Here is a 20,964-nt window from a genome sequence, read left to right as displayed (position 1 = left end):
CCACAGACTTTCTATTTCATGGGAAATTTTGACATATAAAATCTTGTTTTCCTACTGATTCATAACGAAATCATATTTTTGAAACTTCCCATAAAATAAAAAATCCAAATTTTCCATTTAGAAATATTTGTAAAATTTCATTTAAAAATGAAACATTTTAAAATGATTTTTAACTTTATATTTTATTTTACATTATTGTAGTTAACTTAATAATGACATATATTATGACATGGCAAGGCATATTATGTGCTACTAACATGTTACAATATGCCATAATAGTAAAAGTATTGTATTTTATTTTTAAAATGATTAAGGGCAGCTATTTAGTGAAGCTTGAAACATCTTATCTCTTCTTGCTCAAAGTGTCTCCTGTTTTTTCTTGTAATGAAATAATTTGACACTTTGAATTAATGAACAAGAAAAGAAGAATGAACACTCAGTGTACTGATTAGAGCAGCAGCTATTTTGAGGACCCTGATAACATGATTCAAGGCTACCACAAGGACAGTGATGATAAAAGTAAAAATGTAAAATGAAATTTCACTGTGAAATGAAATTTCAAAATTTTTCCAAAATGAAAACTCTGGAAATAACAAAAAAACTTCAAAATAATTTGATTTTGTCACTAGATATTGATGAAAGCAATATGATTTTTTGCAACAACAAAAAATCAGTTTTACAGAAAAAGCATTTTCCAGTTGAAAACTTTCAACAAAAATGTTCCAGCCAGTTCTAGAGCTGATTCTGCAACCCCACAGAGCAGCTGTCCGAGTGTAAGAATGTGGGATGTGGCTGCAGAGATCAAAGATCACTCTCCATTTTGGAGGGTGAGGGCTTGCACTCCAGAGATCAGGGGGGTATGAGCCTACAGCACGATCATGTTGTTGTTCTCTCATGTATGGTTTAAATAAAAATAATGTAACTGATAAAATACAAACTCTCTGCTGTAATATAAAGAACAACAAAAAACGGTCAAAAATTAATTTCAGGGGAACAATTTCTGAGGGAAAGACATGGCTTCATCTAAACATTTTGCTGGATCATGTCAATTTTGATGAAATTTTCAATGGGAAAAAGTCTGGTTTTTTCCACTTTATTATTTTGATTGTTTTGATTTTTATATTAAACTTACTTTAAAATTATATTTTTACAATACTATAACATTAAACATGTAACCTGAAAATCTAAATTAAATGAATTGAGGTTATCCCAATTAAATGTTTTGATGGTTCCAATTTTTGGGGGGGATGGTGGTGGGGAGGGCTGGAAGGGAAATTTCTGTTCTGCAGAAAACTTTGAAATTTTGGCTTTTTTTGTTCTGACTTAGAATGATTTTTAAATTGAATTTTGGAAATGCCTGTGGAATATAAATGCTGGTTTCCAACTATCGCTAAAGGGATGCAAACCCATGTGGATGTGTGTAAAGCCCATGCCTATGTGATCAATCCCAACACTACTGGCAGCTGTGATGTCTTCCAGGGGCACCCAGGGTTGTGAGGCACCTCACTACCACCTGCCTTTAGCATGATTTTCCACATCCCGGAGAGATGTAGTTATACAGCCCTAACCTCCAGTGTAGACAGAGCTGTTGCCAGGAGAGCTTCGCCGCTTGACATATCTACCGCCTCTCAGGGAGGTGGAGTACCTACACCGACTGAAGAATGCCACTGCAGCACTGTATATGTACACAAGCCCAGGGAGATAAGTGTCTGCTATCTTCTGCCTGAAAGGAACATGTCTGAGGTATGTCACCTCTGGGTGACCTGCCTTAATTCCAAGACCTTAAGAACATAATTTTCAGTGTAGAGCCATGACTTCTTAAATGTTATCCATACAGACATTTCACAACGGTTATGACAATCAGTGAGCTACTGGCTTCTGGTAGAGACCGTCTATGCCACACTTCAGTGAACAATTATGGCTATATTAAAGCCTATGCACAGCCTGTACCCTGCACGATTAGCATGAAGGGGTCTGTGGGTCACAGTGGGCTAGTGGCATTAACTAAAACAAACTTGAGCAAGGGATAGGATTGCCAGGTGTCCAGTTTTTGACCGGAACACCCAGTCGAAAAGGAACCCTGGCAGCTCCAGTCACTACCATTGACAGGGCCATTAAAAGTCTGGTTGGTGTGGGGCTGGCAGGCTCCCTACCCAGCTCTGTGTGGCTCCTAGGAAGTGGTCGGCATGTCCCTCTGACTCCTAGGTGTAGGGGCGGCCATGGCGGCTTCGCATGCTGCCCCTGCCCTGAGTGCCGGCTCTGCAGCTCCCATTGGCTGGGAACCACGGCCAATGGGAGCTGCGGGGGCAGTGCCTGCGGGTGGAGGCAGGGCATGGAGCCTCCTGGCCACATCTCCGCCTAGGAGCTGGAGAGACATGCTGGCCACTTCCCAGGAGCCGCCTGAGGTAAGCACTGCCTGGAGCCTGCACCCCTTACCCCATCCCACATCCCAACCCCTTGCCTCAGCCCTGAGCTCCCCTGCTGCACCCAAGCTCCCTCCTGGACTCCACACCTTCTCCCACACCCCTCCCCCCTGCCCCAGCCCGGAGCCCCGTCCTGCACTCCAAACTCATTGGCCCCATCCCAGAGTCTCCTCCTGCACTCCAAACCCTTCATCCCAGGCCCCACCCCTGAGCCCACACCCCCAGCCTGAGCCCTCACCCCCCTCCTAGACCCAACCGCCTACCCCAGCCTGGTGAAAATGAGTGCGAGAGTGAGGGTGGGGAAGAGTGAGTGATGGAGTAAGTGTGGGCGGGGCCATGGGGCAGGAGGCGGGGCAAGGGTGTTCAGTTTTCTGCTATTAGAAAGTTGGCAATCCTAGCAAGGGATGCAAGATCAGTCACCTGCTGAGTTTTTTGGTGAACAAAAACTTGGTCATGTAATATTGCTTTAGAAGCTGAGTTCCATTTAACTGCATTGCTAAACCACACATCATTTTAGTCACTTGGGGACAGCCGAAGCCCGTTTTGAAAATTTGGCCTCTATTGTGTAAATGAGCATGTACTTTGCGCTGGTCACTGGGCTACCCTTTGTGAATTATTTAATTTTTCAAACAATTAAATAAGTTGTATTAATAAATGGCAAATGTCCTGCTATAAATTGCTGCCCCATATCCCCAGACAGACCTGCTGATAAAAATGTGAGGCTCTGTATGCTAGAGACAGATCCAAAAATCACTGAACATTTTCAGGTTTGTGAATGACTAATGTGCAACTTCATGAGGTTTTAGTATAATTAAGGGATACAAATAGCTTAGCCCCAAATCTCTTGTGGAGCAGATTTTCTGCAAGTCCTTTATCAGAATAAGAATTAATTTGTAAATAATCCTTGTCCATAAGCATTCAAACAACTTTATCCACTTGTTTAAAATGTAGCACGCTCAAACCAGTGATTACAGTGGAGGAGGCTAATGTATACACCCTTGCTGAGCTAATTTGAGTCCACACTCCCGCTGTGTATTTATTCATTCATGAAACCCTCATTCAAAGTAAATTGTTGATGGCATACACTGTGAAAGTGTACGTTTTTCACCCTAAAAGCACAATAGTATGTAAAAGAAGTTCATTAATTCCCTTTGAGCTTGCCAATGCCTCTATCCTCTCCAGTGCCAGCCTTAACATACTTTTGCCAGGACTCAGAACCATTTTGCCAGATATTTTCCACCAAACCATCACCATCCTCAAAATTACTGATGCCCGATCCACTTCCCACACGCCCAAACTAGCCTTTGTCCATGATCATCACACCCCATTCTACATGAATGTGAATGAACATCACAATCTCCATGGTTATAAAGAAATAAGCTAAGCACGTGTCTCTAGAACCCAGGTATGTCCCCAAGTAATGCCCATTCCTTTTTCAGCAAACAGAGCTGCTGGTTTTTGTTAAACCCATTCATAGTAGCTACCTCATAGAGCAGCCAGCTGAGTTGGTGAAATTGACTGGGGATGGTGGAAGGGAGCACTTCAGGGACTACCCCCAGGTCTGTCTCTCAGCCGTCACCTTACTCTCCATGAAGTTCCCAGAGAACAGCCCTCTCAAGCCAACCTTCCTCCACATCATGTCTGAGCCATGTTAAGACAGCTGTTGGTGGACAGCCAGAAAGCAGCTCAGCTGGCTCCACAATCATTTGCAGGTGGCTACAGACTGAGGCTAGGGCCAGCATCCATGCTCTTGCTCACCTCTCCCTCATCACAAGTGCCCAGCAAATTGTGGCAGGGTAGGGGAAACCAAAAGAGAGTAAGGGGGAAACATAAAGGAATGTGACCAAGAATGAATAAGCATGGCAGAGAGAGCAAGAGAGCGCTAAGGAGAGACAATAACAAGTGGGGAGGAATGAGAGATGCAAAGGGAAGGAGAAAGGCGTACAGTGTACAGGAGAGAGTAGGACAGGATAAAATATTAGAGGGCAGAATGGGCATTTTTTCTGCCTTCCCCTTCCCCCCGCCTTCTCCACAACTTTGGCAAACCCTGTCTGTGCATTCCTTCCCAATCACCTTTCCCCTACATCTTGTTTTGTGCTTTGAAAATCTGAGTGCCTTGTAATCAAACTTTTACTGCAACTATTTTTGAGACAGACTCAAGCAGCTCAAAGTTGCATATTGCCTTTTCTGGTTTTTTTTGCATATGAATTCCTCTATTACAGTGTCTTACATGAGGCTTTTTGACAGCTCATGTCCCAGTGAGTTCATCACAAATCCTGAGATCGTTGTCTGTCTTAAACTCACTGAAAACATCAAGTAGGTAGTGATCGGTGTGGGGTTTTTTTAAAGCTATCTTCTGCTGCAGTCCCAGTACAGGGCACAGAAAATGTGCACTATAACCAGTGTATTAGTAACTCCAGCCTATTTTTCATACTGAAGTAAAGCCTGTCTAGTGGGGGCTGGGGGGAGGGGAAGAGATCTAGACTATCATCTTTATCAGTCCAGCCAGATTTTGTAGAGCATTTGTCTGGGGGAATTCATCAAAGGCAGAATGGTTGCTTTCTCCCTTAGTATTTCTGTGGAGCGCAACACAGGAGCCAAACTTTGCGTTCTTGGGTGGGCTTGCCAATCAGTTTTTTTAAATTGCCCCCCTGCTCTAAAGGATGTAAATACAACAAGCTCACTGAGGAGTTAGGGGTGGGTTAGCGAGCTAATTCTTTGGTATAGTCCCCACATGGACTCATTTTATGTAAAGCATGTGGCGGTTCTGTCCCCTGTAATCCCATCCTCCTGCTGTGGGAGAAATGGAGTTCAGTACCTTGTGCTGGGACCTCTGCTTAGCTGCTAACTTTTAGGAAAGTTTCACAACTGTCTGAATAAGGTGGGGTTCTGAGGCCACTAGAGAGGTTTAATGCACTGAGATTAATTCAAGCTCTGACACAGACTTGCTCAGTGGCCTTGGGCTAAAGTCTTAAATGTCAGACCACATTTTTCTAATTAACCTTAAGCACCTAAATTCGGAGGGAATTCCAAATTGGAAATAACACTACTGAAGTCAATAGAATTACACCAATGGGAGTGAGAGCAGAATCCGGCCACCTGGTCTGTTGCCTTTATTCTGAAAAGCAGAAATAATGGGGCTTCAATATCTGCTGTTGCCCTTTGTAACCAGGGCTGCCCAGAGGATTCAGGGGGCCTGGGGCAAAGCAATTTCGGGGGCCCCTTCCATAAAAAAAAGTTGCAATACTATAGAATACTATATTCTCGTGGAGGCCTCTGCGGGGCCTGGGGCCTGGGGCAAATTGCTCACTTGCCCCTCCCCCTGGGCGGCCCTGTTTGTGACCACCACTGTAGTGAAGAGGTCAGAGGTTTGGTTCACGTCAACACTTGCATTAGGTGGTTCTCCAGTGACCCAGCATGTGAGGATGTATTCAGCCTTATTTGCTTGAAATTATTTTATTTTTCAATTTTGGCTGAACTTTTGGTATGTCTGCAACTTGTTTTCCCATTTGGCTGAATTGATGGGACAGGACTATGTCATGCTGCATCTTAACAACATTGAAAGCTCCAATAAGTGCAATTTGTGCTAAAGTTGATGGATGAAGAAATATCATTAAGAGTTAATAGCGAACAGCAGAATTTTTCTGAATACACAGAGCCACATTCTGATTGGTGCAAAAGAAATCAGAGTCTGGCCCGCTGTAATTAAAATCTTTTCTAAACTCCCTTTGGCAAGGTGCAAAGAAATCCTCTTCATTCCGGATGAGTAAAAATAAATCCTATTTTGAGTTTAAGAAGTGGCAGCATGACTGAAATGAGACATTCACTTTCATTCATGTTTGCTGTCTATTAATCTGTTCTCTTCACCCTCAGTAGAGTATGACTCAGAATCGCTCATTGTCTTATTCCCTGCAACTGTGTGTTTTGACTTTAAATTCAGCTGTCTGACGCAAAGCAGTGCTGAAATCATGACGGTTTGATCCAGCAAGCTCCCAGAAGACTCTTGATCTTTGCCGGCTGGTAAATGTAACTCGCTCATAGCAGTTATGCAAAACAGATATTGATATTTTTACACCAAATGTTGGGAAGACGATGTCATATGCCTGTGAAGGCATCTAAACTACTGGGGGGGGTGGGGGCGGAGGAAACAGGAAGGGGATAAAAATACTTTGCTAATTAAAAAAAAAGGCACATTTTAATTTGTCAGATTGTATTTCTGCCTTACGCATTACCCTCCTCGGGGGCTGAACTGGAAAAGAATAGTGGAACTCTAGTCATGCTGATTTTGCTCCCTCCTTTACATTCTCCTTCTTGTGGTGGGCTCTGTCCTCTTCTCCCTTCTATGGTGGCTGCTGACCTCATTTTGGCACATTGGGTTTGAACACATGGTTTCTGGAGTTCGAATTGATACAAAGGAGCCATAAGGCAACAACCAGTTGGGCCCCAAGAGGCAGTATTGTCTAGTGGATCTAGCACTGGACTAAAACTCAGGAATATTGGGGTCCATTCCAAGCTCTGCTACTGGCTTTGGGCAAGTCACGGTGCCCAGCACAATGGAGCCCTGCTCTCTATTTGAGTCCCTAGGTGGTAGTGTAATAGCGCCCTAACTATATAATAATAGTCTTATCCCAATCGCTATCTGGGGTGGGAAGGTGCTGAGGTTTCATTGTGACAGTCCCTACCATATGAAGCACGTCTCCTAGAACTCTACCTTGCCTGAATCCTCTCCAATGCTTAACATCAAAATAATCATGGTCACTCATTGGTCATGGTGTCGGGCCTCTCTTTCCAATAATCTTATTCTATCTCTATGTGGGTTTGAATATGTTATTCTCTTGTGTTTGATTTTCTGCTCAGCTCCCTGGGCATGTTGGTGCCACAGGACGGGGTTGTGGGAGTAGAAGCAGGTTCTATGAAACTATTGTTATGATATGCAAATACTCCATCTTGGCTAGTCTGTTATGGTTTTGTAGATTACTGTTGTGGGAGTGATCTTGGTTCCTAAGCAACATAGGCAAGGAAGCGTGGAAGAAATCAAACTCTTTGAGCACAACTCTGAACTAAACCATTGTGGAGAATGAGCGAGAGAGCTGTATTGTTTTGTATGACTATTATATGTACTCAGTTTCTCTGCCTGATATTATTCTGTCTGACCACACAGAATTAAATCAAAGGATGCTAGGAAATGAGCAGGAAATGAAACAGTGACAGAGATAAGATATCACCAAGGAAAATGCCAAAGGGGCTTAAGAGAATAATGGAGGAGCTATGAATTCAGGGATGCCCAGCTGCCTGAGTTTAAGATTAAAAGCAAAACAAAACAATCCCTCCTAAACGAAATGGTTAGAGCCCTGCCTAGAAAGGAAAGGTGGGGGTGAGTGGGCAGCAGCTGCTCAGGATAGAGACTGAGAGAGATGCGACGTATTCTGTAGTGACTGCCAATATCTCCCAGCCCCTGAGTAGGGGTGTTTGGACTGAGTGGAACTTGCCAAAACTTTCAAGGAAAGGATAATGTTTAGGTGAGACCCATGTCTGTAGGCATTTAGCTGTTTTAACTCACTTCTCTGAAGGTATGTACCTTTGGGTGATTCAATCATACTGTGTTTTGAAGAAGCTGTTTTGAGTCCCTTTAATCAGCTACTGATCCTAGGATCCCAGAAGGAAAGTTCTTGCAGGTGCCAAATATAATTGAGCTTGTTTCTCTCATAGGGGGCTGCAACCTAGAACCTTAGTCTAAGAGTGGGCTTCCATCCACAGCCTGAAACCTGTCACCACAGGGATGCACTTGAGAGGGACTAAAAGGGGTCTAAAGCACAACTTGCCCTGTAACAGTCACAACCAGACAAGGGGAGAGCCCACCACTGGTACTGGAAGTTACTTATGTGTATATGAGGACAGACTTTTCCCATCGCCTTTGGGACACGAGAGCTTGCACTTCACACAGGGCTTGATTTTCTGATCTTGCTTACGCCAGTTTAACTGATGTAATTCCACTTAACTGGAGTTACTGTGGTGTTTGGATACAACAGTTACTCGTGATTTACACCAGAAAACCAAAACAGAATTGGGTGCTCAGCAGAATATCCGAGAGGAAAGGACTACGAGGTCAGTGCAGTTGCTGTAGATATTCACCCATGTATCAGAAGTCAGAGTTAGGCTTCTTTTTTAAATTCAAGCAGAATAAGTTCCTTAACATGTAAATGTTGGATGCAAGTGGATTTTGCTGTTCCCAGAGACCTGTGTTCTAGAAGTGTCCATGTGGAATGAGCGCTAGCTGATCAATGAGGCATGTTGGCCAGGCTGGCTTTGAACCTATTGAATCCTGTTGCAGTGTGGAATTTCTCCCATTGATCTAGGACCCCCCCCCCCCCCGACTCTTGCCCTACTCTGCTTCTTTGGTCCTTCAGGATCGTCCTTACAACCTGAAACCAGCAAAGCACTAACTTTTTCCTTAACTTGTTCTTTTATTGTTTTTCTGTATGAATCAGACAATGAAATGTGAGCCTTTCATTCTGAACTAAGTTTATTGAGGTCAGAGAGATTTGCATACAAATATGTCTGATCTTTCGAGCACCAACCATGTGCAGGAAATAAGTGGTCCAATATAGGATTAAAGTTTGATGTCAAATGTATGTATTAAGTAAAATATCCATAGCTGCAATTAGAGAGACTAGGTGGGTGAGGTAATATCCTTTATCGGACCAACTTCTGTCTACAATGAGTCATTTTCTGAGTTAAGGAAAAGCTCCATTTCCCCCCTCCCCTGAAGAAAAGATGTTATGGATATTGATGTCAGATAAGAAAGCAATTTCAAAATGTTGTGGCTGCATATAAACTATGCATTTACAGTAAATTATTTTTAGTTGCCAGCGGGAGAGAGTGACAAAAAAATCCAATTTACTTCAGTATTGACACAATCCCATTTTATTTTTAAGCAGCACTGACCTTTGTTGACACCAATTATATGAACTAGGAAATAGACTGAAGTTAACTCTTCACAAACTGCAAATCACTTTGGTGTTGGCAAATATAGTTACATCAGCAAATAAGCATGCTGTCAGTTGTTGTTTATTACTTACAGCACCCCAGATCAGGGCCTCATTGTGCTACAGGTTATGCATACACATTGTGAGAGATGAATCCTGCCACTAAGAGCTTAGTCTGAATAGACAAAATAGAGAAAGAGTGCGAAAGGTAACATGAGCACAGAGAGGGGAAGAGCCTTGGCCAAGGTCAACCGGCAAGTCAGGGCTGAGATGGTAATAGAACCTAGATATTCCTACTCCCAGTCCTCTAGACCATGCTGTCTCTCACTTGTTTTCCAGCAGCAGCACGTCCAAATTTTGATTTTTTTCCCCCTCTCCATTCTTACAACCTTGATGGTGCTATACAGGACACTCGCAATCTGAAGTCATTTTGGTTTTGTTTAAAAAAAAAAAAGGGGGATTTTCCCCCTAACATGTGACATAAAATCTCTTTTTAAAGTTTACTCTCACACAAGGTTCTGAGTATCTTAGCTTTTACTTCATGCAGAGCCAGGTAGGGTGGAGACTTTACAGTAACTCCTCACTTAACGTTGTAGTTATGTTCCTGAAAAATGTGACTTTAAGCAAAGCAATGTTAAGTGAATCCAATTTCCTCATAAGAATTAATGTAAATGAGGGGGTTAGGTTCCAGTGAAATTTTTTTCACCAGACAAAAGACTATATTTTATATATATATACACACACACAGAAAGAGTATAAGTTTTAAACAAACAATTTAATACTGGTACACAGTGATGATGATTGTGAAGCTTGGTTGAGGTGGAGGAGTCAGAGGGTGGGCTATTTCCCAGGGAATGCCTTACTGCTAAATGATGAACTAGCAATTGGCTGAGCCCTCAAGGGTTAACTCTCCCACTCTACAAGGCAGCAGGAATAGAAGGAGGGGAGACAGCATCGCAGACAGAGACAGAGACACACACCGTGTGTGAGAGAGAGAGATGCGCATTTCGCCTTTAAGTACATTGACCCTACTTTTAAGTACACTGCTTTGTTAATTAGATCATCTTACTGAGACCACAGCTGCTGCCAGCAAGCTCCCTCCGTCCTGAGCCCTGTCGTGTGTCCCCCCTGCTCTATGGAAGATGGGATAAGCAGGGTGCAGGAGCAGGGGGGAGGGGGACATCCTGACAGCCCCCCTCTTCCTCTCCTCCCCTCTGCACAGCAAGCAGGAGTCTCGGGGAGCAGCTCCAAGGCAGAGGGCAGGAACAGCAAATGGCAGTACGGGAAGGGACAGCCGAACTGCCAGCAATTTATAGCCTGCTGGGCAGCTGCTGCACAGGAAACTTAGGGAAGCGGGGAGCTGATAGGGGGGCTGCCGGTCCACCCTGATTCCAAGCCCCCACCAGCTAGCTGCAACAGGCCGCTCTTCCTGCAAGCAGAGGACAAAGCAGGCGGCTGCCAAATGACGTTAGAAGGGAGCACTGCACAACTTTAAACGAGCGTGTTCCCTAATAGATCAGCAACGTAACAACGAAACAACATTAACTGGGATGACTTTAAGTGAGGAGTTACTGTACTTACTTTATTAATGGATATACATCTGGGGCTCTCACTTAAACTCTATCTACACTACAAAACATGCCATAAAGACACAGCATTTTTAAAATATTGGATTTGACTATTGTGGTTTTGCCCCAAGTGTAGTGGAGAGCATAATATGGCTAAAATGCTTTTGAAAAACACTGGCAAGATGTGATTACTTAGTAAGGGACTTCAGGCTGGTATAATGTATGTTTATCCTACCCATGTCCATAGAATGGAATGGTAGTCCTGAAACCCTTGCTCATGCATGTAGTGCCATTGACTTCAATAGAAGTGGAGACTTCACAGTATCTCTTTAGAGACACTCAGCATCCTATAACACTGGGGCCTCAGGCCCAGATTCACAAAGATTCTTAGATGCCTAGCATCCATTGATTTCAACTGAGAGTAAGTGGTATAAGGAGAGACATGATTTAGGGGCCCTGAATGACTGACATCTTGAGGAAGGAAAAGGCTGCAGTAGCTGATATATTTCCAAAACCAGTGAATGATGCTGGTCCTATCTCTAGAGGTTCAAGAGAGCAGGTTAAGGTTATCCATGCTACTGATAACACAGGGGAATTGTGTAAGTGAAAAGAACAAAGATTATGTTTGGCTCATAGGGCTTCAGTGCCACTGTAGAATTATTGCAGTACAGAGTGGCTTTGCTGCAGTGGGAAATATGTCTCAGAGAAGGCTAATGCCTCAAAGTATTCTTTAGGATGTTGGAGGAGTGTACCTGTAACTGTAGCCTCTTGAGAGTGACGAATCCATGCTGAGTGAGACAGTGTATTGTATTCGGCAATCCATTCCACAGTTGCTTAATCCAGGCCACAACTTAGCTGTACTGTGTAGGGGAAATAGGTCTCACAACACTGTGCTCAGCAGTCAGTAAAGCAGAGAACCAACAAGCTACATGGCATACGTCAAACGTCTCAAATGAGGAAAATCACTTTTGTGTACATTGCAACTGAATCATTGTCACTCTCCTCCTATCAGCAGGGAAGCTGCAAAGGGCCACAGTTCTCCTTGTCCCTTCCTCACCGTTTGGGTTGAGGTCTTAACAGAAAGTGCTGGATTTTGCCCAGATCCAGAATAGGGAACGCAATGGGAAAAAAAGGCTCTCCCTTGTGTATCTATACAGGAACCAGACACAGCATGGCCCTGTATTTTACCATAGTATTACGTTAGGTGAAAAGGAAGAGAGGACTGTTACACCTTTTAGAGGTCCATGTCAGGTACACTAAATGCAATGAGTGTAGTGGGTGGGTGGTTTCAGGGTAGAGTTTTTCTCTGCCTTTCTGTTCCTTATGACAATTTAATTTAGTAATATTTATTGGTTTGGAAGGGGCATTCATCCTAGTTTTTCATTTTGTGCTGTAAAAGGTCAGAATTGTCAAGAAAGATTTATTTAGGGGAAAGGGAGTAGCTGAAGCACACTGACCATTATGAAATAGAAAGGAAGTAGAAGGAATTCACTAACATTCAGAACTGCAGTTCAAGGAATGGCTTTTACCTGTGCATTATATTTTGTGCTTTCTGATTTATAGCCAAGCAGTATTTTTGTCCTATTGCCTACATGTACAAGCTTTGGTATGCTGATAACTGAGTGCAGAGTTTACTAAAATGACACATCATTGTTTACATGTCAATAAGTTAATACATGGGCGGGAGAAGTGTGAGCCTTTCCTACCCACTTCTGCACCCAGAAGGAAACAAAAGCAGGACAGAGTGGGAGAGCTAGTCCTGCACCTTTGTTCCATCCTAAAGCCAAGAGCCATTCTGTTATGATGGGATGCAATAGAAACTACATTGTACTCTGCACTTCTATGCAGAGGCTTTGGCCAGTGAATTAGTGTAGTGGAATGGCTACACCACCTCTCCCACAGCACATACAATATGCAGGTGGTGTGGAAACACTCTTTCGTGCCTGTGTTTTTCCCCTCACCACTGCTTTTTTTTTGGGGGGGGGGGGGGGCTTCTATGCCAGCTCAGAGGGAGATGGGAATGGCAGGATTGACCCTTATGAGATTGAGTGGGAGTTTCATGAATGTTCCATGATGGCCTGTTCAAGTACTTCTGAAAATCCCACTCAAACTGTGGAGGGCCAGCTCCTGAGAGGCACAGTGGCCCCACAGGAAAGGCATATGCAAAACTGGGCAATAGATAGTCTGACCCTGTGTATCATGTGAGCCCTTCCATACCATGTCCTAATCCTTGGCCAGCAGTGCACATGCTTTATAAAACTCATATGTTTCTACTTTGCTATACAGTCTTTGCACATTTAGTCCGGTCACCTGTGTGGGCCTATTGAAATCAAACTGGAAACAGTAGGGTGGGCTCTTTCCACATTCATGGCAGGGGCTGTACACAGTTTAAAAGCTGGAGTAGGTGTATGCTGACTTTATAAACTGAAAGCATTTATTATTGTATTAGATTAGAAAAATAATTTCTTAACCATTTTGGCTGGTATGATCAAAAAGGGTGCTGGGAGTTGAAAGTCACGATGCCATCTATTAATTGTATGCAGATCACAGAATGTTCATTGTAGTTTTTTTTTATTTTTGTTGAAGGGTTTTTCCCAGTGTTCTTGTCTCTGTTATTCAGAAGGTCTCTTTGGCCCTGAGTCTTTTTGATTCTATGAAATCTGTAGTGTTCTCCAGAGGCAGACAGAGGGCATAATTGTACAGAAGAATTATCTCAAAAATAGCCCAAACTTATTTTTCTCCAGCATTCTCTCAACAGCTCCGCCGTGCTTGTGGTTTGTGACTGGGTGAGGTGACGTCAATGTGGCAGTGCAGAGTCAGGTGATGTACAGTATAAGCAGAGGGAGCTGTCCTAGTGCTGAAAACAGTCCACAAACTCGCAGCAAAAAGACAAGGAAGATCATGCTTTGGGTTCGCTCTGCTATCTAAGTCACACAGGTAAGGGAGCTTTTTTTTTTGTACTTTCAAAGACTGAATGTAAAGTTGTTTGTTCAGAGCTTTTCCCATTCCACTCTACACTAGGAAACCAGCACAATTAGGGACCATAACAACCTGATGCACTTCATTTAGCATAGAAATAGTGTTTTCCAGATGGGTGAATCTTTCTCTTTTTTATTTCTTACCTATGATTTAGATATGGATTTAAAAATAATTAAAAGGACATAATTAAAATACTGAATAAGTGGGAAAAGTTAATGGTTCTACAGCTAGTGATTACAATTTGACATCAGCTTCATTTGTTCGCTGAAGCTATCAAACATCATGTAATGTTTCTCTTTGTGATTTCATTCACTCTCAATGGTTCACTGACATGTTTAAAATAATCGTGTAAAATAAGAGGTTGCCTTGGATACATGTACAGTTCAATTAATCTTCCACTCATCTAAACAATCAAGTATGCCAATTCAGAAACCACTTGATTTACAAAATACTAAAATTAATCTTAATATGAACCCTAATTTGTATATTAGCAATAAGACAAACTTTAAAGAAAGCTAATTGAATGCAACCATTTTTAATTGCTCAAAAAGCAAACAAATGATGAAGAGGGTGTGTTGCATTTTCACATTTTCCTTACGGACAACTCCCATAGGGATTCCTGCTGTAGCTCACAGAGCATTACAAATGCTGTGCGAGTTCCATAGGAAAGCTTATGAGGTTTCATGCAAAATTTTAATTGGAAATATTATATTCCCATCAGAGCACCATGTGAATCTATAGGAAAGGGCTCAAGGGGAAATATGCTGCCATGGAAACACCCCAGAAAGGGAATTTTGTTTTTGGTTGTTTGCCTCTTTGCAGAAGACCCTCTGTCACTCTGCATTTCCTTTGACAGTACACATTACACTGAGAACTCAATCTCCTCATTTTACAAATGGTGACTACTTAATTTGATGGATAAGAGTCTGGGTAAGAGATGACTTCTCTCTTTGTTAGGTGCTAACAGGACAGATTGCACAATACAGACTAGCACCACAATTCTACAGCTGTTGGGAAAACAGCTGTTTTATCATAATGTGCTTTAAAAAGAATAATACAGAATGTTTTTTATAGATTTGATGTCATGAAAAACGTACTCTATTTTTCTCATATTAGGGTTGGGGAGGAGCCTATTTTCCCTAAATAAGGTATTACAGTTAATGAACTGATTTTTGTAATCTAGTTTCAGAGGTTTTAAAACAAATTATATCCAACTGTTATTTTCAAATATTTCAAATATCATCTACCAATAAATTGGAAGTGAAACTGATCCAGACAGAAGTGCATATGAAATATTCAGAAAGGAATTCATAAGATATCATCTCTCAAAATGAAATATTTTTTAAATAAAATGCTACTAGAATGCCAGCCTAAACTTTGCCTGTGTTTCTCTTTCATGATTTTACTTAGATTTTCCTAAGTTTTACAGAGGATATAATACTATATAAATAGCACGTACTGTCAGAGGCTGAATTAATCATCTTCATCAGAGGGAGGATTTTAGTGGACTGTTTTACCTGGAAGATCTAGATCTATTATTATGAAATAATTTTTCAGCAACTGAAAATGCATAGTATTTTATTTATTAATAAACTAAAGATTAATCAGTGACCAACTTCTCCATTGAAAAACATTAGCTTCATTCTATTGCAACTATAGATTCTAATCAACATAAAAATTGTAACTGTGCAGGGTTTTGTGGGGTTTTTTGGACCGATTTTATCCCTTTCAAAGCTAAAGCCTTTTCCATAACAGAAGGTACACGGTTCTCTTGCTTTTGTTTAAGTATAAAAAGAGATGGTGTTATTGATTGCTCTGAAATAATCCATTCTGGAGTATTAATACTTGATTGGATAAAATATTTGATATTCACAATGATAATTTGCTGCAGGCATGGAGGGAAAAAAGCAATTGTGGGTAACTGAGGCTACTTTATTTTGTCAAATTATTTCATGTTAAACTACAATAAAGAATCATCGGAATGGAAATCCTATGTGTGAACTGAAGAGAACATATCTACTGTTACAGCCATGGGTAAATTCTAGTCTATGTAGGTCCTTCTACTAGTATGAATCACTAACATCTTACCAGGATGTTTTCCATAGGCTCATGGGAAAAGTGAATGAAACAAAATAAGTCAATTAAGCTCAGTGTTTTTTTCTATCCTCACCATTTTTCTCATTTACTGTACTTTATTCATGACGGATGGAATAATATAATTGAATTGGGTAAAATAGGCTAGTATTTGTTATAGCCAAGTCCTGTGAGGTGCTAAGTATCTCCTGGGAGTGGAGTCTTTAACCTCAGTTGGTGCTGAGAACCCTCAGCACCTTGAAGGATTGGGCCTTTTATAGAAATATTTTCATATGTTGCAATGGCATGACTGTGTTACTCATATGTGATGGGTATAATATTTTCACTTATTTTACTTCTGTTTTTTTATAGAGCAAAATTCTCTGGTGCCGTGCACCTCCACTAGCTCATGGAGCTTTCACCCATCAGAGAATTAGGCCCGTAATGCCAAGATTCTACCTGTGTATCCATCCTACTTGCTTGAAGTGAATGACAAAACACCCATTTTTATTTCAAAGCAAAAGTGAAAGACTGTTTAGCCACCACAGAAGAAATTGCCACTCAGTCTGGGCCTGACCAAGTCCATTTAAAAACAACAATTTAGGATGACATCAACATATGATACCCTTAAGGGACAGAATAGATTAACCCACAAAGGGTCTTAGCTTTCCTCATTGCATAAGGGAATAATTTAATATTTTTAAAATATTCATACTAGTAAACATATAAATCACCTCATGATTTTATTGGCCAGATTCTCCACTCTATCACATTGGCGTTAGCCTGGAATAAAACCATTCAGTGGAGTCAGTGTAGCAGACTGGACAACTGGGCAACAGGATTCTATGTACAGTTTATCACTGAGCTTGTATTAATATTTTAGGCCAAATTTTCAAATGCTGATGCTCAAATCAGTATCTAGATCAGCGGTATGCAACCTATGGCACGCGTGCCGAAGGCGGCACGTGAGCTAATTTTCATTGGCACTCACACTGCCCGGGTCCTGGCCACCAGTCCGGGGGGCTCTGCATTTTAATTTAATTTTAAATGAAGCTTCTTAAACAGTTTAAAAACCTTATTTACTTTACATACAACAATAGTTTAGTTATATATTAAAGACTTATAGAAAGAGACCTTGTAAAAACGTTAAAATGTATTACTGGCACGCAAAATCTTAAATTAGAGTGAATAAATGAAGACTCGGTATACCACTTCTGAAAGGTTGCTGACCCCTGTAGATGCATAAATGTGTATTTTATGAATTATGTAGGATTTAGGTTTTCTGTTTAGACTGGAAAATCAAGCTCCTTTATATATAAATTAATTTTATTAGGAGCTTTTACCTGCCATAGTATGAAAATGGTTTTATCATTTCAAACCAATAGGTTCCAGTATCCTTATCAAAGGAATGACCTGAAAGACTTCCAGATAAACTCACAATAAATCTAGGGTTGCCATAAAGGGATCATATGGGAATTCTATTTGCTTTTCATAATTAATAAAAACATAAATACCATGAGTTCCAGTTCAAAGCAGCAATCTCAAATTTGCTTTTGCTTTGCACTTTACTAACTATTTCTGTATGTTAACTGTCCCTTTTCTTTATTTTAAGGAAAGATTTCTAACATGGCAGATGCTAAAACCTGCTGGCTTGGAGCAGCCTCCTCTCTCACCCTTTTCTTTGTTCTAATCTGTTGTGTTGATGCAGCTTCAATCGAACCTTATCAGCTGCTTCAGAAAAACCCAGACTACTTAGTGAAAAATTTACAAAGGCTCCCAAGCCCAGATATGATCAAAGCCTTGGAATATATCGAAAATCTCCGCAAACAAGCTAACAAGGGAGAAAATGGCCCAGATTACAATTTCTATCAAGGTGCCCCATTTCTTCTGCAGCAGAAAGAAAGCAAAGATCAGAGCCACCTAGCAGATAATATAAGAGATTCTTTGACTGAAGATGAGTCACAATGGGTTAGGTCAATGTTGGAAGCCTTGAGGCAAACAGAAAAAGAGTCAAAGGCTGGATCAAAAGAAAATAAACCATATACTATGAGTTCAGATAACTTTCCAGCTGGCGTGAGTGATGATTATGAGGCTTATAAGTGGCCTGAGAGACGACACAAATATGTCAAAATGCCACATGTACATGATGAAGAAAGTTCAAGAGACAGTCCTTTCAAGCGCACCAATGAAATAGTAGAAGAACAATATACACCCCAAAGCCTTGCTACTTTGGAGTCTGTCTTTCAGGAGCTGGGGAAGATGACAGGACCAAATAATCACAAAAAAGAGAGGCTGGATGAGGATCAGAAATTGTACACAGAAGATGAAGATGATGTATATAAAGTGAATAATATTGCTTATGAAGATGTAGTGGGAGGAGAAGACTGGAATCCAATAGAGGAAAAAGTGGAAAGCCAAACGCAAGAAGAGATAAAAGATCATAAAGAGGAAATTGATAAAAATGAAGAAGTGATTGATGATGAAATGAAGAGATCAGGGAAACAAGGCTTCCTGGAGGATGAAATGGGGAGAGACAGTAAAGATCAAATGTCAGATGACATTACAAAGCTAATGAATTATTATCTGAAGAGGCTGATGAGCAATATTGGAAATGGCAGGTTAAGGACTGGACATGAAGAAAAAAGGGCAGGTACATTTTTGGAAAAACTTGATCCTCAGTCTATCTCTCAACTAATAGAAATCTCAAGGAATTTACAAATCCCACCAGAGGATTTACTAGACATGTTGAAAACTGGAGAAAAGCAGCAGCAGAGTGAAAGGGTGGAGACAGAGCAAGAACCAGAGCTCCCAGAAGATCTTGAGGATGACATCTCTGAAACAAATCTAGACCACATAGATAGATTTAAAAATAAAATGAACCCTAAAAATGGTTACATGAAGCAGCCAATTAATGTTATGCCAGATAATCTACCTGAAGACCTCAATATTGAAGATATTGTCAATCTTTTAGGGACTGATAATTTAGCTAATCAGAAAACCTCCTACTTTGTAAATCAGCTTAATGAAGAGAACAGTTTGCCAAGACTTTCCTACATTCCCAGAAGACCTAAAGGATATCAACTTCCTAAAACTGCTTGGATTAATGATTTGGAAAGACGACAAATGGAATACGAAAAACTAAATGAAAAAGATGAAGAACTAGCAGATTACTTGGCAAATATGTTGGCAAAATACCCTGAAGTTATCAATACAAACCAGCTGAAACGTGTTCCAGTCCCAGTTTCATCTGAAAATGATCAACAGGAAGACGACCAGCTTGAGCAAGCAATCAAAGAACATCTAAATCAGCTGGGACCACAAGAATCTGATAAACTAGCCTCGCTCAGCAAAAGGCTGTCCATGGCCCGGGAGAATGACGACACACAAAACAGGCAGTATCTGGATGAAGATATGCTAGTGAAGGTGCTAGAGTACCTAAACCAGGAGCAATCAGACAAAGGAAGAGATCACATTACTAAAAGGGCAATGGAAAATATGTAATTGTTACCCAAATATAATTTTTCTGCAATGTTTTGATTTTTACCCCAGTTCATTTGTGATTTCCCCCCCAAACAACTTGCAGTTACCATTGAACAGTCTGCATAACTTTCTCAGAGCTGTTATTGTTTATGGATATACATATATGTTATAAATCTTGGATCAAGTAACAAATTGGTTCAATTGTTTTAAGGAGCAGGGTTACGAATTTTAGTAAAATTGTAATATGTAAACAAATGACCATTGCATTGTTGATAAAACATGATAAATGAACAGTGCTATCATATTTGAAGTTTTTTAAATTAATTCAATTATTTTGTTACTGTCTGTAGTGTTTTTTTGTGGAGTACTGAATAAAAATACAGCATATATATAGTTTTATTTATAAGGCTTTTTCTATTCTGTGTTTTATTGTTGATGAATAAATATTATTTCTGGACAATAGACTGTGTTTCTTTATGACAGTTGATAGAATGTGATTTTTAGGAGAAAACTTTTTACTTCGATATCCAATCTTCCTAGCTTTAACTGATGTTTTTAAATTACTCAGCAGCAAATATTTCTGGCCTTTTGGGCTACACAGTCATGTACTGGCCTGATTTGTGAAGGTGCTGAGCAATTGCAGTTCTCCTGGTATCATCTGAAGCTGAGGCTGCATGGAATCTTTTGAAAATCTGGCCACATAAGAAGATTGGTTATGGATCTAGGGGAGGCTGATCTATTCAGCAGAAAAGACACACTACACTGGAAGCCTATAAAATATATAAAACCAAGTGAAACCAAACTTTTCATGACAATTCTACATCCAAGCAGGAAAGGGAAAGCTCCGGCAAGTAGGTTCTTCAAAATATCATACATTTTCCATATGTTGCTTTGTAGCAATGAGGCGTTAACTCACAGCTATGAGCTAAAACAACTTATTTTTGTGATTATGGTAGCACAATGGATGGGGATTCCTTCCTTATATACTTTTTGTGTTTATAAAAATGATTACTGCTTCCCTTACCATTTAAAAAAGTTTTGGCTATTATGGGCCCCCTCTGCATGGAAGTTTGTTCCATTAATTAGGCTCCTGGTAAAGGCAAATGGCTGCCATAAATGGCTTTCCTGGGTTAAGTATCAGTCAAGGAAGAATTTAATAGCGATATACAGCCCTGGACCCTTTAAAAATTTTTTCCAGATCTTGTTAAGACCTTTTAGAGGACTCCCTGAAAATTCTAAGGCTCTGGTCCTCCAAACGCTTATGCATATGAGCTGTCCACTGATTTTCAGGGGGCCTATTCATGGGCGAAGTTAAAGTATGTCCAGGACTGAGGACAAAGTAGAGTTCCTGCCATATTCTCAAGCATCTGATCACTACTTATGATGAATGGGTGTGGGAGGGTATGGTTTTAGCAGGACTGGGTCACAAAATAGCTAATAAAGATACTACACAAA

At 40.9% G+C, this 20,964-nt stretch overlaps 1 protein-coding gene across 1 annotated transcript; it reads left to right on the top strand.

Moving 5' to 3' along the window:
* Positions 1-17,651: 17,651 nt before the first annotated feature.
* SCG2 (secretogranin II) lies at positions 17,652-19,719 on the top strand. Its single transcript, XM_029911145.1, has one exon. The coding sequence runs from the start codon at positions 17,656-17,658 to the stop codon at positions 19,528-19,530; it is 1,875 nt and encodes a 624-aa protein (XP_029767005.1). The 5' UTR covers positions 17,652-17,655; the 3' UTR covers positions 19,531-19,719.
* The last annotated feature ends 1,245 nt before the right edge of the window (positions 19,720-20,964 follow it).

Source organism: Terrapene carolina, unplaced genomic scaffold (assembly GCF_002925995.2).
Source record: "Terrapene carolina triunguis isolate 2854851 unplaced genomic scaffold, T_m_triunguis-2.0 Scaffold88, whole genome shotgun sequence".
Classification (NCBI taxonomy): Eukaryota; Metazoa; Chordata; order Testudines; family Emydidae; genus Terrapene; species Terrapene triunguis.
Note: the sequence above shows the minus strand (reverse complement) of the source record. Positions and strands in the feature narration are given on the sequence as shown.